General features: G+C 36.5%; 1 protein-coding gene across 1 annotated transcript in view; it reads left to right on the top strand.

Moving 5' to 3' along the window:
• LOC139122539 (hypoxia-inducible factor 1-alpha inhibitor-like) overlaps positions 1-16,158 on the top strand; it is a 30,555-nt gene extending 14,397 nt beyond the window's left edge. Inside the window, exons 2-8 of the mRNA XM_070688024.1 lie at positions 1,152-1,396; positions 3,805-3,953; positions 4,680-4,825; positions 6,345-6,451; positions 8,342-8,405; positions 11,701-11,811; positions 14,052-16,158. Of these exons, the coding sequence (XP_070544125.1) occupies positions 1,152-1,396; positions 3,805-3,953; positions 4,680-4,825; positions 6,345-6,451; positions 8,342-8,405; positions 11,701-11,811; positions 14,052-14,123 (894 nt within the window). The 3' untranslated portion in view covers positions 14,124-16,158. The remainder of the gene's footprint in view (positions 1-1,151; positions 1,397-3,804; positions 3,954-4,679; positions 4,826-6,344; positions 6,452-8,341; positions 8,406-11,700; positions 11,812-14,051) is intronic.
• Positions 16,159-18,508: the final 2,350 nt, after the last annotated feature.

The following is an 18,508-nucleotide window of genomic DNA, read 5'->3' as shown; positions in this document are numbered from 1 at the left end:
GCAACCACTGTCTGTAGCTACTGTGTGGATGGAATTTGGAGTGAAAAGGTGACATTTCAGTTTGTACAGGTGTTACAACTAATCAGTATCAGTACTGTTACACTGTATTGATTGATCTGAGCTCTAGAAGAGTTTGAATGTGCAGGGATTTGGTGTTTAGGAATATCAAGGTTCAAGTCACGTAGATACTGACTTCAGGAAATGCTTGCCGTTCAAAGATGACACCTGGTATACTGTACATTACAGTAAATGTATTAGAATTTTGATCACAAGTTTTGGAGTTTTCGCTCTATAGTCGTTTGTCAAATCCAGTATCTTCTCTCTGTTCTTATAAGAACCACATGAATGGAAATATGGGAATGGAAGATGTGCAAGAAATGATGATTCTTTCAATAGAGATTTAATAACATAGATTGAAGTGAAGCCATAACACTGAGGATAGATATCAGTCCTTTAAAATGTTACGAAATGTAACGAAAAAGTTAAAAAAGAGTCACTGAGAGCTACAATATTTTTTCTGATGAAGTAGTCACAAATATATCATGTTACTGGTAATATGAAGATTTTTGCAACCCTTTGTTGCATGAATAATGAAAAGTGAATCCATTTGATAAATCCCTGTGTTCCAACATCTAAAGGAAATATTAAGTGGTGGATGGTAAATGTACAGGGAACAAGAAAACTGAAAACTTCACTTTACTGTCCATTAACCCTACTTACAGTTTGTGCCACCAAGCTTTGATACAATTATATCATTTTCCGTTGCAAAGTTAGAATTGCAAATTAAAAACTGGGATCAAAGGAAAATCCTGGTCACCCAATTTTATCATGCAATAATATATATGGATCAGACTTGACTTGAACATGTGTTGTTTGAAGGCATTCCCTATACTCCCTCCCTAAAAGGAACACCCTCCAGCAACAAATCGTCCAGTCTAGGATCAGACCATACTACATAGACGACAAGTTAAATGAAACATTTTAATGAAGAAATCATTGTTGACCGTAACCTGTTCACCCCATTGCCTGTGAACAGCTCCACATTCACCATTGATAACAAAGGGTTGGGCCAAACCATGACAGTTAAAAGAGTTGAATGCACAAGTTCATGTTCAGGTATTACATGCTAACTGCTCTTTTCTGTTTTGCAGGAACCTGTGGTCATCACTGGAACGCATCTGGTAGACTCAGCTCTGAAATGGGAGTTAAACTACCTACGAGACAACATGGGCCAGGCGCCCTTCAATGTCTATGTCGCCAAATCTCCCAAGTTCATGTACTTTGACGAAAAAAAGGCCAGGCTGTGCAAAGATTTCCGCCCGCCGAGTCGACGGGTTGAGATGGGAATGGCAGAGTTTATGGATCGACTACAAAATATGTCAGCAGATTCAGAAAGGTATTATGATTTTTCTTGGTTTGTTTGCCAAGATTGCTATTGTACACAATTTCCATAATATGGGCATTCGCTGTAAATTGTTGAAAAAAAAATGTTATTTTCCGTTATTTTGTTGAGATGTATTTCTGCAAGCAACACTTTAGTTAAAGAAACAATTGATAATGTTTTCATCCTTGAAGTACAGCACAACCCATTTTGATATGTTTTTGTGAGCAGAACAAGAAACTGTTTTTCAAACATAACAAACTTATTACAGATAGCAGGACATGCTAGTCAACATTTGAGTTACTAGCTAAATATTTCGCTTATTCATTACGCTAGTGGAAGCAAAAACTACCAGCCTGGCTACAAATACCACCAGCCTAAGCCAATGAGCTTGGGCTAGTGGATTTGCTCACAGTGATAAAATCAGTTCCATTCTGGCTACCACATTGATGTTTCTGGTGTCCAGTACGGTACATGTAGGTTATGACAAGACAATGTCATCAAACTCACCATTTATGAACAATTATTCCTAGTGTGTTGTCATTCAGATATAAAAAGCATTCTAAGAAAATTTTTGAAGGCTTCATTTACAATTGACTTAAGAAAAGGAAGTCACTGCTTATATACAACTAGGTCCTGATATGTACATCACACTTGTGTATGAAGCGCTACATTGTAGCAACTTATGTGTATTTGGGGAAGGGTTATTCAATACCTTTGTTATCAGTATGTGACCTCCTGAGGTCACAGAGGTCAAATTAGCCTGCTGGTTAAGTGCAGTAATAAACAAGTGCATGCCAATAGCAAGCCATGATAACAAACTCATAAAAACAAGTCTACAGCCACCAGCAAGCAGTGATAACAAACTCATATTGGGTTCAAGCCATCAAAACAACGCTAGATTCATGGAAGGGTACAATTATGTGGATTTATTGCCACAAATCAATCATAGATGCTTTTAAATACATTTCAAAATGATGGGACATCAAAAAACAAGCACATTTCAATTTAGTGTTTTGTGGTACAAGGGCAACATCCTTTCATATTTTACATTTGCACTTTGTAACTGTTTTTTGTGCGTATACTTCATGAAAGTTAAAATCCCTGTTTCCTCACCTCTAAAAGGAGAAATTCAGAATTACATTTTTGGAGGGGGTTAAGGTATTTACCAGAACTGAAACATATTGTCTGTATAACAGGTGTACATCTCTTAATATGTAAAACCTGTGTTTGTACAGTATATTTCAACCAGTCACACCTCCTCAATTACAAATTCAAGTATAAATGTTGGACTTTCTCTGAAATCTAGAATTTTGTGACTAAAGCAACATGTCATATTTATGAAAAAAGAAAAATGGTGATAGGAGGTTGTTGAAAACTTGCAACTTCCTGGAACTGTGAAATTCAAAATGGCTGAAAGTTAGCCATATTGGTGCAGCTTGCTAAATACATGATAATTGATGATTGTTGTGTAAAAATGAATGGACAGTGTATCACTACATGTATGTAACAGGTTGTCCAGGGCACTTGTTTGCAATATGACCTCAGTAGCTCGAGAGCTTTAAGTCTGCTCTGTGCATATGCACTAATAAGCTGCTACTGTATATGTACGTTTAAACACTCACAAGGCGTAAAACCCATTTTGCATCCTCCCCATACACAGTCATGTTCCATGCACAATTTCATAGGGAAAATTGGCAAGTTTGTGGAGTAGCTGTCAATTATTCCCTTTCCATGTCAATTTGGTAGCTGCTGCTATTTAATTGACATGAAAAATACTTTTTCATGTGCATTTTGGTCAATTTCCAAAGTTACATTGCCGATAAAGAAACAAGCCAGATTCAAGTCAACCACGTACAGTAGTGAACTGTGGGTTTACAGCTCTGACAACAATTAAGTAGCACCGCCTTGATTGGCTAGCTAATGTGTACTTCATTAGTATATCCTTTGTAAACGCAGAGCTTGTTTGTAAGGTGTCTTACATGGTATATAAATGATTTCCTATTGATGACTTTAAATTCATGATTGACATCGGCAATTTTGAATCAGAGTACCGGTATTTACTTTGTTTTTAGTAAAAATAATGTTATTTATTTTGTTATGCATTTCCAGCTCACTGTATGATGATCTCTGTAGAATTTTGTGAAAATAATATCAATTTGATCAAAATCCTCCCAAAAATAGCTCATCTGATTGTTGTGACTGGTAAATACAAAGATTTTGTCCAGAATCATGAATTTTTCATGGGCATGTATATTTTTATCAGTGTTTACTGCTACAATGCTATTCTTTAACCAAAAGGATCATATTATTTTATTTTACTGTAGTATAGCGTAATTCATTGAGCCATAAGAATTTCTTGTTTGAAACATCATGTCAACTGCATTATAATTTATGTTGTTCTTGTCATCTTCTCCATGTAGGTTATATTTACAGCAGACCCTGAGTGAGGGTGTCGGTGAGCAAATAGTTTCTGATTTCATCGGGTTTAACTGGGCGTGGGTGATGGACCAACAGAAAAAAAACGGCTGGGGTCCCCTGACATCAAATCTTCTACTCATAGGCATGGAAGGTGAGTTTGTATTTCAGAGATCCACTTGAAAATCTGATGACACTATCAGACTTCTATAAAAGCCATAAACTGTAGAATAACTTATACTGACTTTTACAGAGCATACATGAATACATACAGACTGTTGTCCAACTTACATACAGAATGTTGTCCAACTGTTGGTACATAACCTTTTTTCAATCAGTATTTAGTTTATGAGCAAATATCACCAAATGATACGGCTAACACTCTTTGTTTGTTCTTTCTTCACCAGTGTGCATTTTGCACCCAGGAATGTCACACATTTGACGTTCTTCCACTTTAATGTGCGTCAGAGTTTGACAACTCTCAGTAACTGCTCAGAAGCAAAAACTGTTCAATGCGAGAAAAAGGTGTTGCAGTTGTAGTCTCCAACAGAAAACTGAACCTTTAATGGCAAAGAGGACTGTAATAGTCTGGCTTATCAAAATCAAGTGAAAGAAACAAAGACAAGTTTTGATTTCAATGTCATTTGCATTTTAGTCTAGTCTATACAATCCACTTTCTCTCCACAAGGAAGGACTGTGACCAATCAGAGGTTGTCTTTACTTTTCCTGAAATGCATATCATTCATATATAGTGTTTGAATCAAAGTCAATGCCATTTAATACCAACCAGAACTACTTACAGTAGATCACATTGCTATTTCATGTGATCTGAAATAATTTACATTTTTCCTGACGATGTGCTATATATCATTCATCACAGGAAACATAACTCCATCTCACTACGACGAGCAGCAGAACTTTTTTGCTCAGGTGAAAGGATACAAGAGGTGTATTCTTCACCACCCATCACAGTTTGGTTGTTTATATCCCTACCCAGTGAGTCATCCGTGTGACAGACAGAGCCAAGTGAGTATATTTGGAAACCATGATGACAGACTATATTTTCCATCGATAACGCCAAATTTTTATTAGACAGTCTCTATTGTTTTCCCTCCAAAAATATAAAAATTTCGTATGTTCAAGAATAGGACATTACTGCGTAGACTTATTATGCACCTGAAAGTTATATTGTTTGATTTATAGTTGATGTTTTCTTTCTCATCTTTGCAAAGAAAATTGATTAATCCTGCTTTGAATAAGTTGAATTTTGTTCAAATTTTTGATGTGGCCCTAACATTTCCAAAAAATAAAAGGAGCGCGGGTTCAAAATAACCAACATACATATAGTCATCATAATTTAGACATTTGAAGAATAAATCCATATTCAGACTTCTGTGAAAGATACAAGTTTGATTGCAGTTTTCTTGAAAGTTAGGTATACCTTTCAACCAGATTAAGTCTTGTAATTGCGATATTGAGAGTTATTGAGACAGTGTTTGTTAGGATATCAATCTGATTAAACTCAGACACTGAGATGGCATACACCTCCTTACAATGTAATGAGGTGACAAACAGCCAATAAGAGAAGAAAAGGTAAAGGCTGGTAATTTGCTTTCTTACATCTGATTTTAATCACTTTTTAAATACTCAAAAGAAAATAATGTTGCTCTTTATATTATTCTGTTAATGTTAATGCTTGAAAATGAAATTTTTAAAAATTTGGTGCAAATTTTCCCAGGAAAATTTAACCCCTTGTTTTTCACAATCAAAAATAAATCAAGGGTCACTGTGCTAATTCCTGGAGTAGAGAAACAGACTTCAAATTTCTAGATATTTGAAGTTTAGGATAGTTGCTGCTGTCTGTGTTCACTCTATGGGGAATACCTATACATGAACTTGATTTTCACAGGCTTCAAAATTAGTCTATACAAGCCGCAGATCACAGACCAGTAAAGTGTTATAAATATTTGAGAGTGCAATATTTTATTTTAAAGGCCCATAAAATGGTCTTGAACACAAACGTTTATCATTCCTAGTGACCCCTGGGCTCAATATGTTGATTTCTGTGGTCATTTATTAAACACATTTGCTGAATAACAGATGAATAAAGAGTGAAATTAGCACTTCCTAAAAGTCTGACCAGTCCACATTTTTCATCATTCCAAAGATGGTTTGATCTTTATGTATGTCTATAAATAATAAAGTATCTCACACCTCCCCTGATAGTGACATTGAGACAAGGTCATCGTTTGTATAACATCATCAGCTCATTTTGAGAACCATTTCAGTTTTGTTATCTATGGTCCGCTATTGCTATTTTCAATATGAACAGCATCCACTGTATCCTGCAGTGTTGTCTACAGCCACTATCTTTGTCTTAGCTAGTGCTAGGCCTGGTGTGAAAAACTGTAGATCTGAAGTGTCATCTTTAAATCATGGATTTTTCCAGCTGCACAATTTTTTAGTGAAAATACCACTGTGAAAAGGCAGTTGGTCCTTTAATCATATTCATGAAGTAGAATTCACTTTTTTCTCAAATCAACAGGTAGACTTTGACAACCCAGACTATGAAAGATTTCCTGGATTTAGAGAGGCTTATGGAAAAGAAGCAATAGTTGGACCAGGGGACGTCTTATACATACCCATGTACTGGTAAGTGCAGTTATTTTCTTGGGTATTGTAGGAAAATTACCTTCAGCCTGAAGCTGACCACAACAATTTTGTTTATTGACCTTGTTACTTGAATTTTCATTCATGAAGAGATAATGCTCAGACAGCTTTTGATGGAATCACATTTCTGTCATTTTGAAAACGGAAGTAGTGTGTGCCCAATCTGAAATATGCTAGTGCCACTTTTCAACGGAATGGGGATAGTTCTAATACTTCTATGGTGATCTGTGGATGTGAAATACCATTGCATGGTGTGTGTAGATTCTCAACATTTAAAGGAAACTGGTCCTGATGTGTGTTACAACACCAAGGTTCAAACATGTGACCCAATGAACGTAAACAACTCCCTGGTTTATCGGTACTGCATGTTTCAAAAGCACAGCCGTGAAATAACAGGTTAGGACCCAAAACTATTTTTACGACAAATGATGGCCTTAGAGTAAATTGAAATGGTAGGGCCTGTACTGTGTCATTCCAATGTAATTCAGCTTGAAGTATAATTATACTAGATTGAAGATGCAAAAAACAACGTACCTCGTGATTTGTGCTAACCAGGGTTCAATATTATGATCTGAGTGTCTGTAGGTTTGGACCACCACTGCAGTAGTGCTAATGTGAGCTCTAAATACGGGAGTAGTTGTTATTTCCGGGCTTTGTGATCATTTATTTTTCATGAGTTCAGTTTATTTGCAAAACTATAGGCTTTTTGTTCCCTTGCAAAGATGGCCCAAATCCTATAATGGGTTTTAGAAGTAGTAATATATCAAAAAGCAAGGGTTCTGGAATTTTTCATGACTGTCAGCTTTTTATCCGTTGAATTATTCAACTTTATTCAGTAATTCAGTTGCATGAGACTTCATGGCATATTTTATTTTTCTCATATGTTTCAAACTGTAGTCTATGATATCTTTAAGTTTTCCCACTGCCTTAATATTCTTCCCCAATCTGATTAAAATCAGATGTAGTGATGGAGACATTTCCAGGTTTGCCTTTGTTCAATGCTTTTTTCGTTCCGCTGCTGTGACCTCACTACATCTGACCCACTGCCAAAGGAGATGGCGTTCAAATCTCATGCTTTGCAGCGGCCAATGACATTATCTGTTACATATGTCCGCACTGGAGGAAATGGAACAAACAAAAAAACAATATGGCGCTGATCTGTGTACACCGCTGGACTGTCAGTTCTGTGCAAGATTAGAATGTGATCTCCTAATGCAATGCTTCAGATGTAGTGAGGCTATTATCAGCTTACGAGAACATCGCCATCTCTACATCTGATTTTATCAGATTGATCCTTCTCATCATTGTGTTGAACAATTTATCTGATCAGCGTATTTAAGAATTAGTCGTGATGTATCTTCCAAAGGCACATATATATATATGTTATATATAAAGTGATTTTATAAATATTTTTAATTTAGTAAACATTTTGCGTACATGTTATTAGACCAAGTGTGTAACGCAGCTCTAGTATGATGAACTTTTTGGACAACTGTAGTTTGGTTCATAAACTATTTGCAACCTGTGCTAAATCCACCATCCCTCATAACTGAATGTCTGTTTATTCATTGACAATAATTCTTGGACCGAAGACAAACTCAGCAAAAATGTAGTCTTGTACACGTTTGTACTTTTCACAGTTCAGGTTATCTCGTAAAACAATCGGAAAATCATAACATACGTGTGTTGAGATAGAGATACAAGTTATAATATGAGTGATACAAGAACTGTAAACACATTAGGTATCTGCCAAAGTAATTTGTCTTACACTGGTTTGGATCACTTCATTGATTATCTGGTGTAAAGGTCAGATCTGAACGATGTCCTTAAGTTGACCTTAAATTGACCTTTTGACCTATTTCTTCTTTCCAGGTGGCACCAGATAGAGTCAGTGCCAAAGGGAGGTATCACCACATCTGTCAATTTCTGGTTCAAGGTGGGTTTGCTTTATGATCCACATTGTCATCAAAGTGCTTTAACCTGCTTGTGGAATAGTGACGAATGAAAACCATCTTCAAATATGTTATGCATCTTATTAGTGAATTTCTTCTCAAATATTTTACGCTTAAAACAGGGCAGGTCATTTAGCAGCTTTATCTAAAAGTAAATTGACCAGCTTGATAACAGTGTCAATCAAAAACAAGGAACTAACACATCATATATACTCAATGTCAACAAGAACTAATGCTGGAACCAGGGATTAAGGTCTGCCCCTTTGAAGTCAATCAATAAGTCTATCACACTCAATGCTGATTTTACTCATGAAAACTTAATATTTTTTGTGAAATGTGTCATCCATTTATGCAAATCAAGTTTAAGGTTCCAAGACAAGAGTTGGACCCCTGTGAACATTGAATTCTCTGCAAACAGCTGAGCTCATAACTACATTAAAGTATATGTTACTGATGAATGCTCTGATGTGTATTTTATAGTCATTGTTCACACTAGGATCACATGACATCCAATGAAATTAACCTCCAGAAAAACTCATCATACTGGTAATGACAGAGATCATACATTATAATATTCTAATATTAAAAGGAAGTTACATTCAAAAAGCATGATTAGACTTCAGATTCTGACACTGAATATTGAAGGACCATCGAGCTTGGCTTTATCCGAACCACCTATCATCCAGGTGTGCCTCTTTGATCAAAACCTGTCCTGTCAAAGTACCAGCAAACAATAATCTTCTGTGACTTCATTGATCACTGTCACTCCATGTGGAGTGACTATGCAATGATCAAGTTTCCTCATATACAAGTCGCTGTTATGCTGCATCATAGACAGTAGAAGGGGGAAGACCCCTCCACTGTCTATGTTATGCTGCATTTATTATCAAAACACACTTTTTATTTCTTCAGCGTGACAGGACATTGATTTGTAGAAAAGTGGTTCTCTGTGTTGTCATCATGCAGTCTTAGCTATGATATTTTAGTAAATGATATCAGTTTTCAGAGACAGTTCTGTTCATATTTGAGGAGGTCACATTACAAGGAACTGTTTACCTACACACCTCTTTTCAGGGTCTGTGGTTTACCACCAGGAAGTACTCAAGTCATTACTGCCCGATCAGACAACAAATTGTCATGCAAATTAGCCTCCATTGTCTTTAGTTCTGTCACCCACAACTGAATATGCAAATGTAAATGATATGCTAATTGTCAATAACCATGTGAGCTTTCCATGTGCATTTGATTCTAGTAAAACTCAGTTATCATAAAACTTTGAATTCCTGATTTTGTACACAGATGCAACTCTATTCAAGGAAGCTTTTCAGAAGATTGTGCAAATGTGACCAAACATTTGACTCTTTTTTGTGGTCACGATGATTAAACAAGCAAGCATACCCCAGTATTCTTGGCTTTGTGAACTGTGCCTGGTTCAACTTGCCTTAACCCTTTTCCTGCCAAGTCGGTGAAAATCCGCTTGAAATTCGGTGTAGCCAGAATCTAAGCACTGGTGACCGTTATTCTCCCAACCCGGTGGAAATCGGGCCCTTTTTGGGTACCCCCCTTTCCTGCCAAGTCGACGGCACTACGTTTTGCTATCCCCTGTGCGTTTAGGGGTCATCCGAGGAGAGGTTTTCTGACAAGGAACGCCTTTTCCCCTCGAAATGGGTTCGCAGGGAGTCGATAGACAGGAAAGGTGCAGAAACCTGTCCGCCAGTCCCCCACACCCGAGGGGGCTGGGTTTTTTTTACCGCTTTTTAGCGGACTTGGCAGGATAGCATGGTGACGTTTTCTGGCGGAGTTGGACGTACTTGGCTGCCTGGCACTATAGAGATTGCTGCCGAACTTGACCAACTCGGCAATGCTAATCTAGAAGGCTACCTCTTGCAAACGACTTGGCAGATATGCCGATGGTGCGAGACGAAAGTCACTTATTCAGTTGTGCGTGACTGAAAATGAGAACGTATTTTTGACGGGATGGCTCGACTTGTTCCTCTGATGGAACGGATATGAAGACTCGGAAATACCATTACAAACTGGTGTCCGACGTACTAAGCTGGGCTTCAGCTCTGCAAGTTCAAGCCAGCAACGTCCTTCACCGCCTTGGCCGTGCCATTCAATGGATGTAGCTTTGGATTTTTTATTTATTCCATCGTCCGAAGTATTGGCTCTGGTTTGCAGGCAAACGTATCCTCTTGCCGACGCATTGGTAACTACGTACGCTGTTTGCGTACAGAGAATTCAAAAGGTGACATAAGGTCAATATGCTACAGGGATACCGCCTGCATTTAGCAGGGACTGCTTTTGTTATGCAAACCAGCTAGCAGTACAATATGGCTGCCAGGCATGTGGACACGTCGATGGCTAGAACAATGGAAGCATATTGCGTTGCACCCGTGCATCGCAAAAGTGAACTGAAGACTTGGGTGTAGTGACTGGTTATCACTGGTTAGCTGCAGCCCAAGCCATGTCGGTACAAACCCGTACCTGACTGAGGACACTGGATTAAGTCAGTAATGAACGGTAACACTCGTAAACCAACTCCCAACTGAGCTGGCTAAACTACGTGGAGCTGTGCTTCAATGGCTCAGCCATGTCGTTAATACAACGGCAAAAACGTAGTTTTTGTGCTACACTGCCAAGTCATTGAAGGTCCGTATTCAATTGACCCTACCCTGGGGAAACAGGACAGGTTTGCCGGTGCTGCTGCACCCCTAGCACGACCCTCAGGGTCTCTGACTAACAGACGAGTGAGGTGATGTTTGTGCCTAGCGGACGTGCGTAATACTAGAAGGAGTTTATTTCCGAAAAAATAAACATGAAACGGCAATAAATGACGCACTCCCAGGGCAAACAAAGCCGGTGACCTCAATTTTTTTCTGCAGTAACCCTTGAGCTCCTTCCCCTGTCTACGGGCATGTAGAAATTATTGAAGTCTAACACGTATAAGTACGGCTAAAACTACCTGAAAATGGGTGATTTCTGCCAAAATGCCTGGCAGGATAACGTGCAGGAGAGCCAATCTTTTGCAGGCACATATTATGGGGCGGTTTTCTACTGACTTGGCAGGATAACGGACAAGGACGCTCGCAGGAAAAGGGTTAATAATGCACCCTGTGTGATTATTTTAAGAGTAAAGAAGTGTGAATGATACAGTTTGTCAAAGGGAGCCAAGGTTTTGGAAAAAAAGTTTCCAAAACAGGAAAGTAGATAAACGTTAGTAAATATAAATGTAAATAAAACGCTGATTTTTTGCGATGTTTTTGTGTTTGATTTCAGTCTGGCCCAACTCCCAGGGAGATCACCTATCCATTAAAAGCTCAACAAAAAGTGGCAATCATGAGAAACATTGAGAAAATGCTTGGAGAAGCTCTGGGTGACCCTAAAGAGGTAGGTCACGTGACCCATGTCCGTATATCATGTGACCAGTAAACTTATTGAACTGTCACATTGATCACAGTCCCTCCACAAACCCTGTGTGGAGGGACTGTGCATTGATGTTGTATTTTGCATTTCTTTGTCTCAGAATACATGTATGATGGTGTGTAAAGGTAACACACATGTCAGATACGAATTTTTTCAACTTTTGTACGTACTTTGAAATGAAACTTCAAATATGTATTCCATCATATTCTGTTATGTTGCAGGTGAATGAACTGCCAATATCTATACTGATAAGAACTTGTAATCGTTAGAACTGTGGCATGTTAAATAAATACATATGTCAGATATGACTGCAGCTGTTAAACTCACATTACAAAAGATCATAATTATAGATGCATTCTTATTCTGCCACCTTGCATACTCCATCACTCATACCATCTACACAGTAAACATTTAGTCAAAATTTGATATTCAATTTTTAGCTACTATAGACTATAGTCTATAGAAGCTATTGGGATGGGTATCCGTCCGGCGTCCGTCGTCAGTCTGTATGTATGTATGTATGTATGTATGTATGTATGTATGTATGTATGTATGTATGTCCGTTTGTGAGGCGTCCGTCCACTCAAATATCTTGAGAACCGCAGTACTTACTGATTTGATATTTGTTGTGTAGATGAAAAATACGATTTTGAGAAACAGTTTTTTTTTAATTTTTTGATATTGTTGAAAATAGGCAAATTAATGCCAAAAAAGGTGTTTTTGGTAAAAAATCTTCTTCTTCATAACCGCTGGTCAGACAGCTTTGTTATTTGTTATACAGGTCCCTAGGGGTAACCCAACTTAGACTTGTTCAAATTGTGATGAAATATGCAAATCTGTATTTTTAAGGAATTTTTTTGTCATTTTTGGTCAAAATTTGACTTACATTGTATGTAATTCTTGTACTGTATAAACCCTATCAATTCACCCAGAAAAAAATAATTAATATGATTTTAAATAATTGAATTAATTAGGAAATCATCAAAGCCAAAATAATTTTAGTGTAGAATTATCAGAAAGTTCAACTTTTTTTGACAGTTCATAGTGAAATGCTTACCATCTTGGAGGATTAAAACATGTAAAGGCAACTTTCCTGAATCCCAACTTTGACATATTCTGAACCGTCATTTATTGTGCCCTGTATGTTATCTAAAAGAAATTGCTCAAAATAGTCAATAGAGATAGAGATAGAGATAGAGAAAGTTCTAATTTCCATTATGGTTGACTTGGTAAGGATAAAATAAAATTACTTTTTGAGAAAAAAATAGAGTGGTCAATTAAAAGAGTGGTCAAAGTGATAGGGTTTTTATGGTAAAGCTGGGCTGTATAAAGATTCCTCATGTGCTATTTATAGCAATTATGCAATCTGTGTAAACAGTGCAATGAAAGTGTAACATGATTCCTTATAATGCTTTTGATGACCTTGAACTTCTTAAGTTTCAAACCTTTGTCTCTTCAGTGTGCTTTCTCTGAGTATGTACAGTCTCAACTTATTAAACAGAACTCACAATGTTAATCAAAGATATCCACCTTCTTCATCAATACATGTGTCACAAAAGGTTATTCTCTACATAACTCAGCAGAGCTCTGTCAACTGTTGAGTTGCTTGTCCTTTCAAAACCGCTGGTCAGACAGCTTTAATATTTAGTTTACTTGTCCGTAGGATGACCTTAGTGAGATAATTTCATACAGTAAGGAAATACTTAATTTTGTATCCATGTCTATAGTAGCTTCAGGGACTTTGGCCCTATGTTTTTAAACTATAAGATGGTTGAAAATTACTTTCTACAAGTTTCAAAATGAATTCACATAAGCTGTATAGCAGTGAAAAATATGAAGATTTCTGAGTCTGAAATGTGTGGTATCTGATTCCAATCAAAGCATGTTCTACAACAAGGATGGTCCTTAGAAGGAAAAGTGCGTGGCTTTAATTGACAAAAGGCAGATTTACTAGAAATCTGGAAATGCTTAGAAAACCAGTGAATAGTGCTTTAAAATTCAGTAACTTGCAAAATAAAAGCTGAATGTTTTATACAATTTTACCAAAGCTGTTTTGAATGTGTGTTTCAGGGGTAGATGTGAAAATTCATGTTTTATTTTATTTTTAAGTCAAATAATTTGTATCCACCTGGCATCAGTATGTTTGTCACTACATAAAATATGTGTGTAAGTTCTTTCATGATAATTTATTTTTTGTTGTGCAGGTTGGTGTTCTTCTTCAAACAATGGTCTCTGGCCGATATAACGATCCCAAACATCTGCTGACATCATCATGACATGCTGTTTTTGTGCAAGTTGGGCTGAATTTCCAAGAAAAGGGATTTAAGAAATCACAACTGAATCGTCAGGAGCCAAAGGATACAACTCAGCTTGAATGACAAACTGTCAACCAAGTTTGGTAGTTTAACACTGGATAAACAGTGTCATTGCAAAGAAAGCCATAAACTTGTCAAACGTTCAAATTTAATTTCCAACTCTTGTGTGCTTGGTTGTTTCATCCTTGACTTGCCTCTTCACCTTCCTTTCCCAACATCTGAGAGATAACTAGATAGAATTCCCAACAAATAAACCTCTAACTTGGGAATCCATCAGGAAACACTCACTTGAAAAATTATTTTCAGAAAAGTCAGGAATTGACGGTAGTTGCTATGATCAAATTTGACCAGAAATTTTCAATTCTGTTCAGTTGCACTTAACCCTTTGTACCCTGACCCCCTGGTGAACTATGATGTCATACGGACATTTTTTTCCGAGTCGGGTTCAAAGGGTTAAAGTGGACATACTTTAATTCTGTTGCTTTGTCGGTGTGTTTGTGTGTCATTTGCATGTTATTTGAAGACAAATATTTGTAATATGTTGCCCCAGGTGTATTTTTTATTGTGTATATTTTGAATCCTGAAAATAAAATGTCCACACCTTTGTATTGCATATATTTTACAGGTTGGAATTTTCAGCCAATAAGATTGCAAAATAATCGCCTGCTGGTGCTTTTTGTGTATTTTTGAAAAAATGTTTTGATCACTCTTTTGATCAGATATTATGTGCACTTTTGATTATATAACTTGCAAAATGTGGTGTTTCATATTAATACAGTATAGTAGTAGTCATGTGGTGAACATGTCAGTCACATAATATACTCAAGCATACCATGTGAAGCATGCATGTTAATCACATGATACATGTATGACGGTCACATGATCTATACACATGAGTTATATGTTCATACTATACCAACCAACGTGCGTTTTTTAATATTTCCCTATTATTCCATATTTGCCAGCCTCTATGCAAAACGTTGCTGTTTTTCATGGAATGATTTTTATAAACAGCGAATATTTATGAATAAACAATTTATTTAAAGAGCATTTGAGAATTAGAAAGAAGAAATTAATTTTCATCGGTCATTCCTTTCAAATGTTTCTCAAATCAATGCAGTATGTCAATTTCTTGTCAGGTGAAGTTCATATTGTTGTACTGATGGTAACACTGGTCAGTAGAGATTCAGTGTTTGATGAAAGGGGCTGCTTTCAAATACTCAAGTTCTAATGCATGAAGTGTGTCTTTCATCTCTACTTGAATCATTCTTGATCTTCTTTCAAAGCAAGTGTTTTCTTGAGTTCTGACTTGTGTTTGTGTAAAGTAGAAAATCGGAAAGTGGTTTTCCTTTTCTTTCTTGCGTTTTTATTCTTCAATTCCATGTGTCAATAGCATTCACATTTCATCCAGGAATCTCCTGCATAGTTATCTTAAGGAATGTAAAAATCATGCCATACTGTCAGACACTTCTAACATGGATTCCAAAATATTTTATCATTTGGTGTAGCAATGCTCCATATACACGTAGATGTTGCAATATACAGAATTTTAATATCTTAGGTCATGACCTTAGGTCATGATTGTTTCGTCAGCATATAAATGCCAAGGACTTATAACTTTCACGATATTACAATGCGTGATCAGAATCCACATTAATCCAATGCAAGCACTGGAACATATATTGTCAAATGCAGTTTGTATTTTCTGTGGGTTTTTTTGAGTGAAAATTTTTGCATTTTGAATGTCAAATCTGAACTCAGCATAAATAATTTATTGAGATTTTATCTAATATTACAATTGCTTCTATCATGTAGAGCAGAAGGGATGTTTTTTTAATTATTTAAATTAAAAAATGAGAAAGCACTTATTTAGTTTTTCTCGTGGAATTTTATATTGAATATATCTTTAAATTCTCTGATAAACCTTGATGTGTACCAAAGTTTTTGCGAAGTATTAGTTTTTAAGCATGACTATTAAAGACCTGATTATTTTGAATTAAGTGTATCTTGTTTATGTAATGATAAACTGGTTAAAGGGACATAAGCTGTAACTTGTGGCAAGTTTTTCAGTATTCTGCTTCTGTATATCAACTATTGTGTCTGACCCTAATCCATTTGTCATGCTGAAATTTTGAGTATTTTTTTGCCAACACAGCTTGTATTGTGTAGTGATCATTGTTTATGTTTACAGATGAATTCTAGTCCGGACTTGAATACAATTGTCGACAATAACAATGGAGATTATACTCATATAGGTTGTGTTGATATGCTAAGTACTTGGCATTAAATTACAGTTTAGGAATTCAATGCAGAAAGTGTAGAGAAACCACAAAACAAAAGTTCTGAAAAAATAGCCAAAAGATACAACTTGTGGAGCTTTAAGTTAGTTGGACCAGTGTAACATGCATCTCATGGTAGTATGTGCCTTGAAAGTGAAAGATCAAAACTTTTGCTCTAATGAAACTTTCAACCATACTCTTGCCAGTTGACATCATGGCTGCCATACACTTGATAGTAGCAATGCTGTGATTGGCTATCTACTGGTAGTGTGTGATCAGTTGTAACATTTCATTTAGAGTAAAGAGCTGTGTACACAGCAGCCATGATACGATAGTGACTTCTTTGCGTTGAGAACGGAAATCACATGAAAAAATTATCAGAAGATTGATTTTGATTGTAATAGGATACCAGGTATGAATTTAGACACGAGATGGAAGTCGTTGATGCTGGTTCATTGAATAAATTGTGCTTTTTATGAGGGAAAATAGCGTGAAGTTGTTGATACGTGTGTTTACTGGGAGATTTGCAAAAAATTGAGGAAAAAGTATGGATTTAGGTCATGACTCTCAGAATCTGACCTTTTTACGTCAAATAACAATACAAAAATGTTTATAATGTGATTTTAATACTTTCCTTTATTTTAATCACCATAATGCAAAATTATCCAAAATGCTAACAGGTAAAAAATATCATTCTGTAATGGTTGAGTTTTGAGTTCATCATAACAATTTACCCAAATGTGGCAAATGTGGGTGAGCATTGATTGTGGTAATATTCTGTATAAGTCTTTCAGAGGACATAGTTTGGTGAGAGCTCTGTGTTGAAATTGCACTGCACTCTCTCAATGGAATGTGATTCAGAGAACATTACAAATGATGAAACTACCTTCTTAGCAACAGTGACGGGAAGTCCAAGCACATTTTTATGAAAAATGCAGTTACTGATATCATAAAGCACAGCGTCAGTGGAATTGTGTACGTGGGTTTCCTCACACCCTGACTTCTGCTTTCATAATAAATTTATGAATTTTTATTGAGTGTGTGAGTGCAAAACACACAATCACTATCCATCCTGTTGCAACTATGCGACAGCTGTATATCTCAAACAACTTGCTCCGGATAAGTGCAGATTTTCCAGATCAGTTGCCATGGTAATATCCCACTTGAATCATTAAAAAAGAAGACGTAAAATCAAATGATTAATGAAATAAATTTTTTTGATCAGTTTCTGGAGAAAATGGCCTACTTGTAGTGAAAAACATAAACCTGATTTTCTCTTTATTGTGTAAAATCTCTTATTTTAACACCGTATACTCATCAGGACACAAAATATGTGTCGTCGTTATTTTGTCCAAAAATCAGAGACGGCAGAATTCTGTAATTGAAGCACGTTACATCCTTCACTTTAGAGGAAAAAGTAGTCCTGGCAGTACTCCCTTGGCTCAGACTGTTTTTACAACACTGAAGTCCCATACATTCAACAGCAAACTGCACTTGTTCACATAGCAAATATGGTATGAAGGGTCACCCAATATACAGGTGTATAACCCCTTCACCACCATGGTTTGGCCAAAACCCATAGTTGTGAATGGTGACTGTGGACCTGCTTACCTGGAATTAGGGGTGAAGAGGTTGAATAAATGGGCACTATATCTTTTTAGTCAATTACATTTATTGCTGTGAGTACCATGCACATGGAGAAAATTTCAATTATATTTAAAGAGGAAACGGTTGCTAACCAAGGGACATAAAGTTGTAACATAGTCGTAGAGATGATTTGTTGCCCGATTTCTCAGCTCTACTTAAAAATGGAAACTCTCACTCAGGAATTGGGCAATGATTGTGACAATTATATTTTGAAATCAAAGATTCCAAATCTTTCAAAAAGATCAATACATAATTGGAAATATCTCATCAATAATCTTCAGTAGAGTTTGTGTTATTCAGTCTGTTTTGGGTCCACAAGTTTCAAGCCAGAGAAACATCAGAATGGAAAGAAAAAGTAAGTAAATGTTTTTAAAAAAGTATTTGAATGTATCATACTTGTGTGTACAAAAGGATACATAA

The sequence above is a fragment of the Ptychodera flava genome, chromosome 22 (genome assembly GCF_041260155.1).
Source record: "Ptychodera flava strain L36383 chromosome 22, AS_Pfla_20210202, whole genome shotgun sequence".
NCBI lineage: Eukaryota > Metazoa > Hemichordata > Enteropneusta > Ptychoderidae > Ptychodera > Ptychodera flava.
The sequence above is the reverse complement of the archived record's forward strand: the minus strand, read 5'-3'. Positions and strand labels throughout refer to the sequence as shown.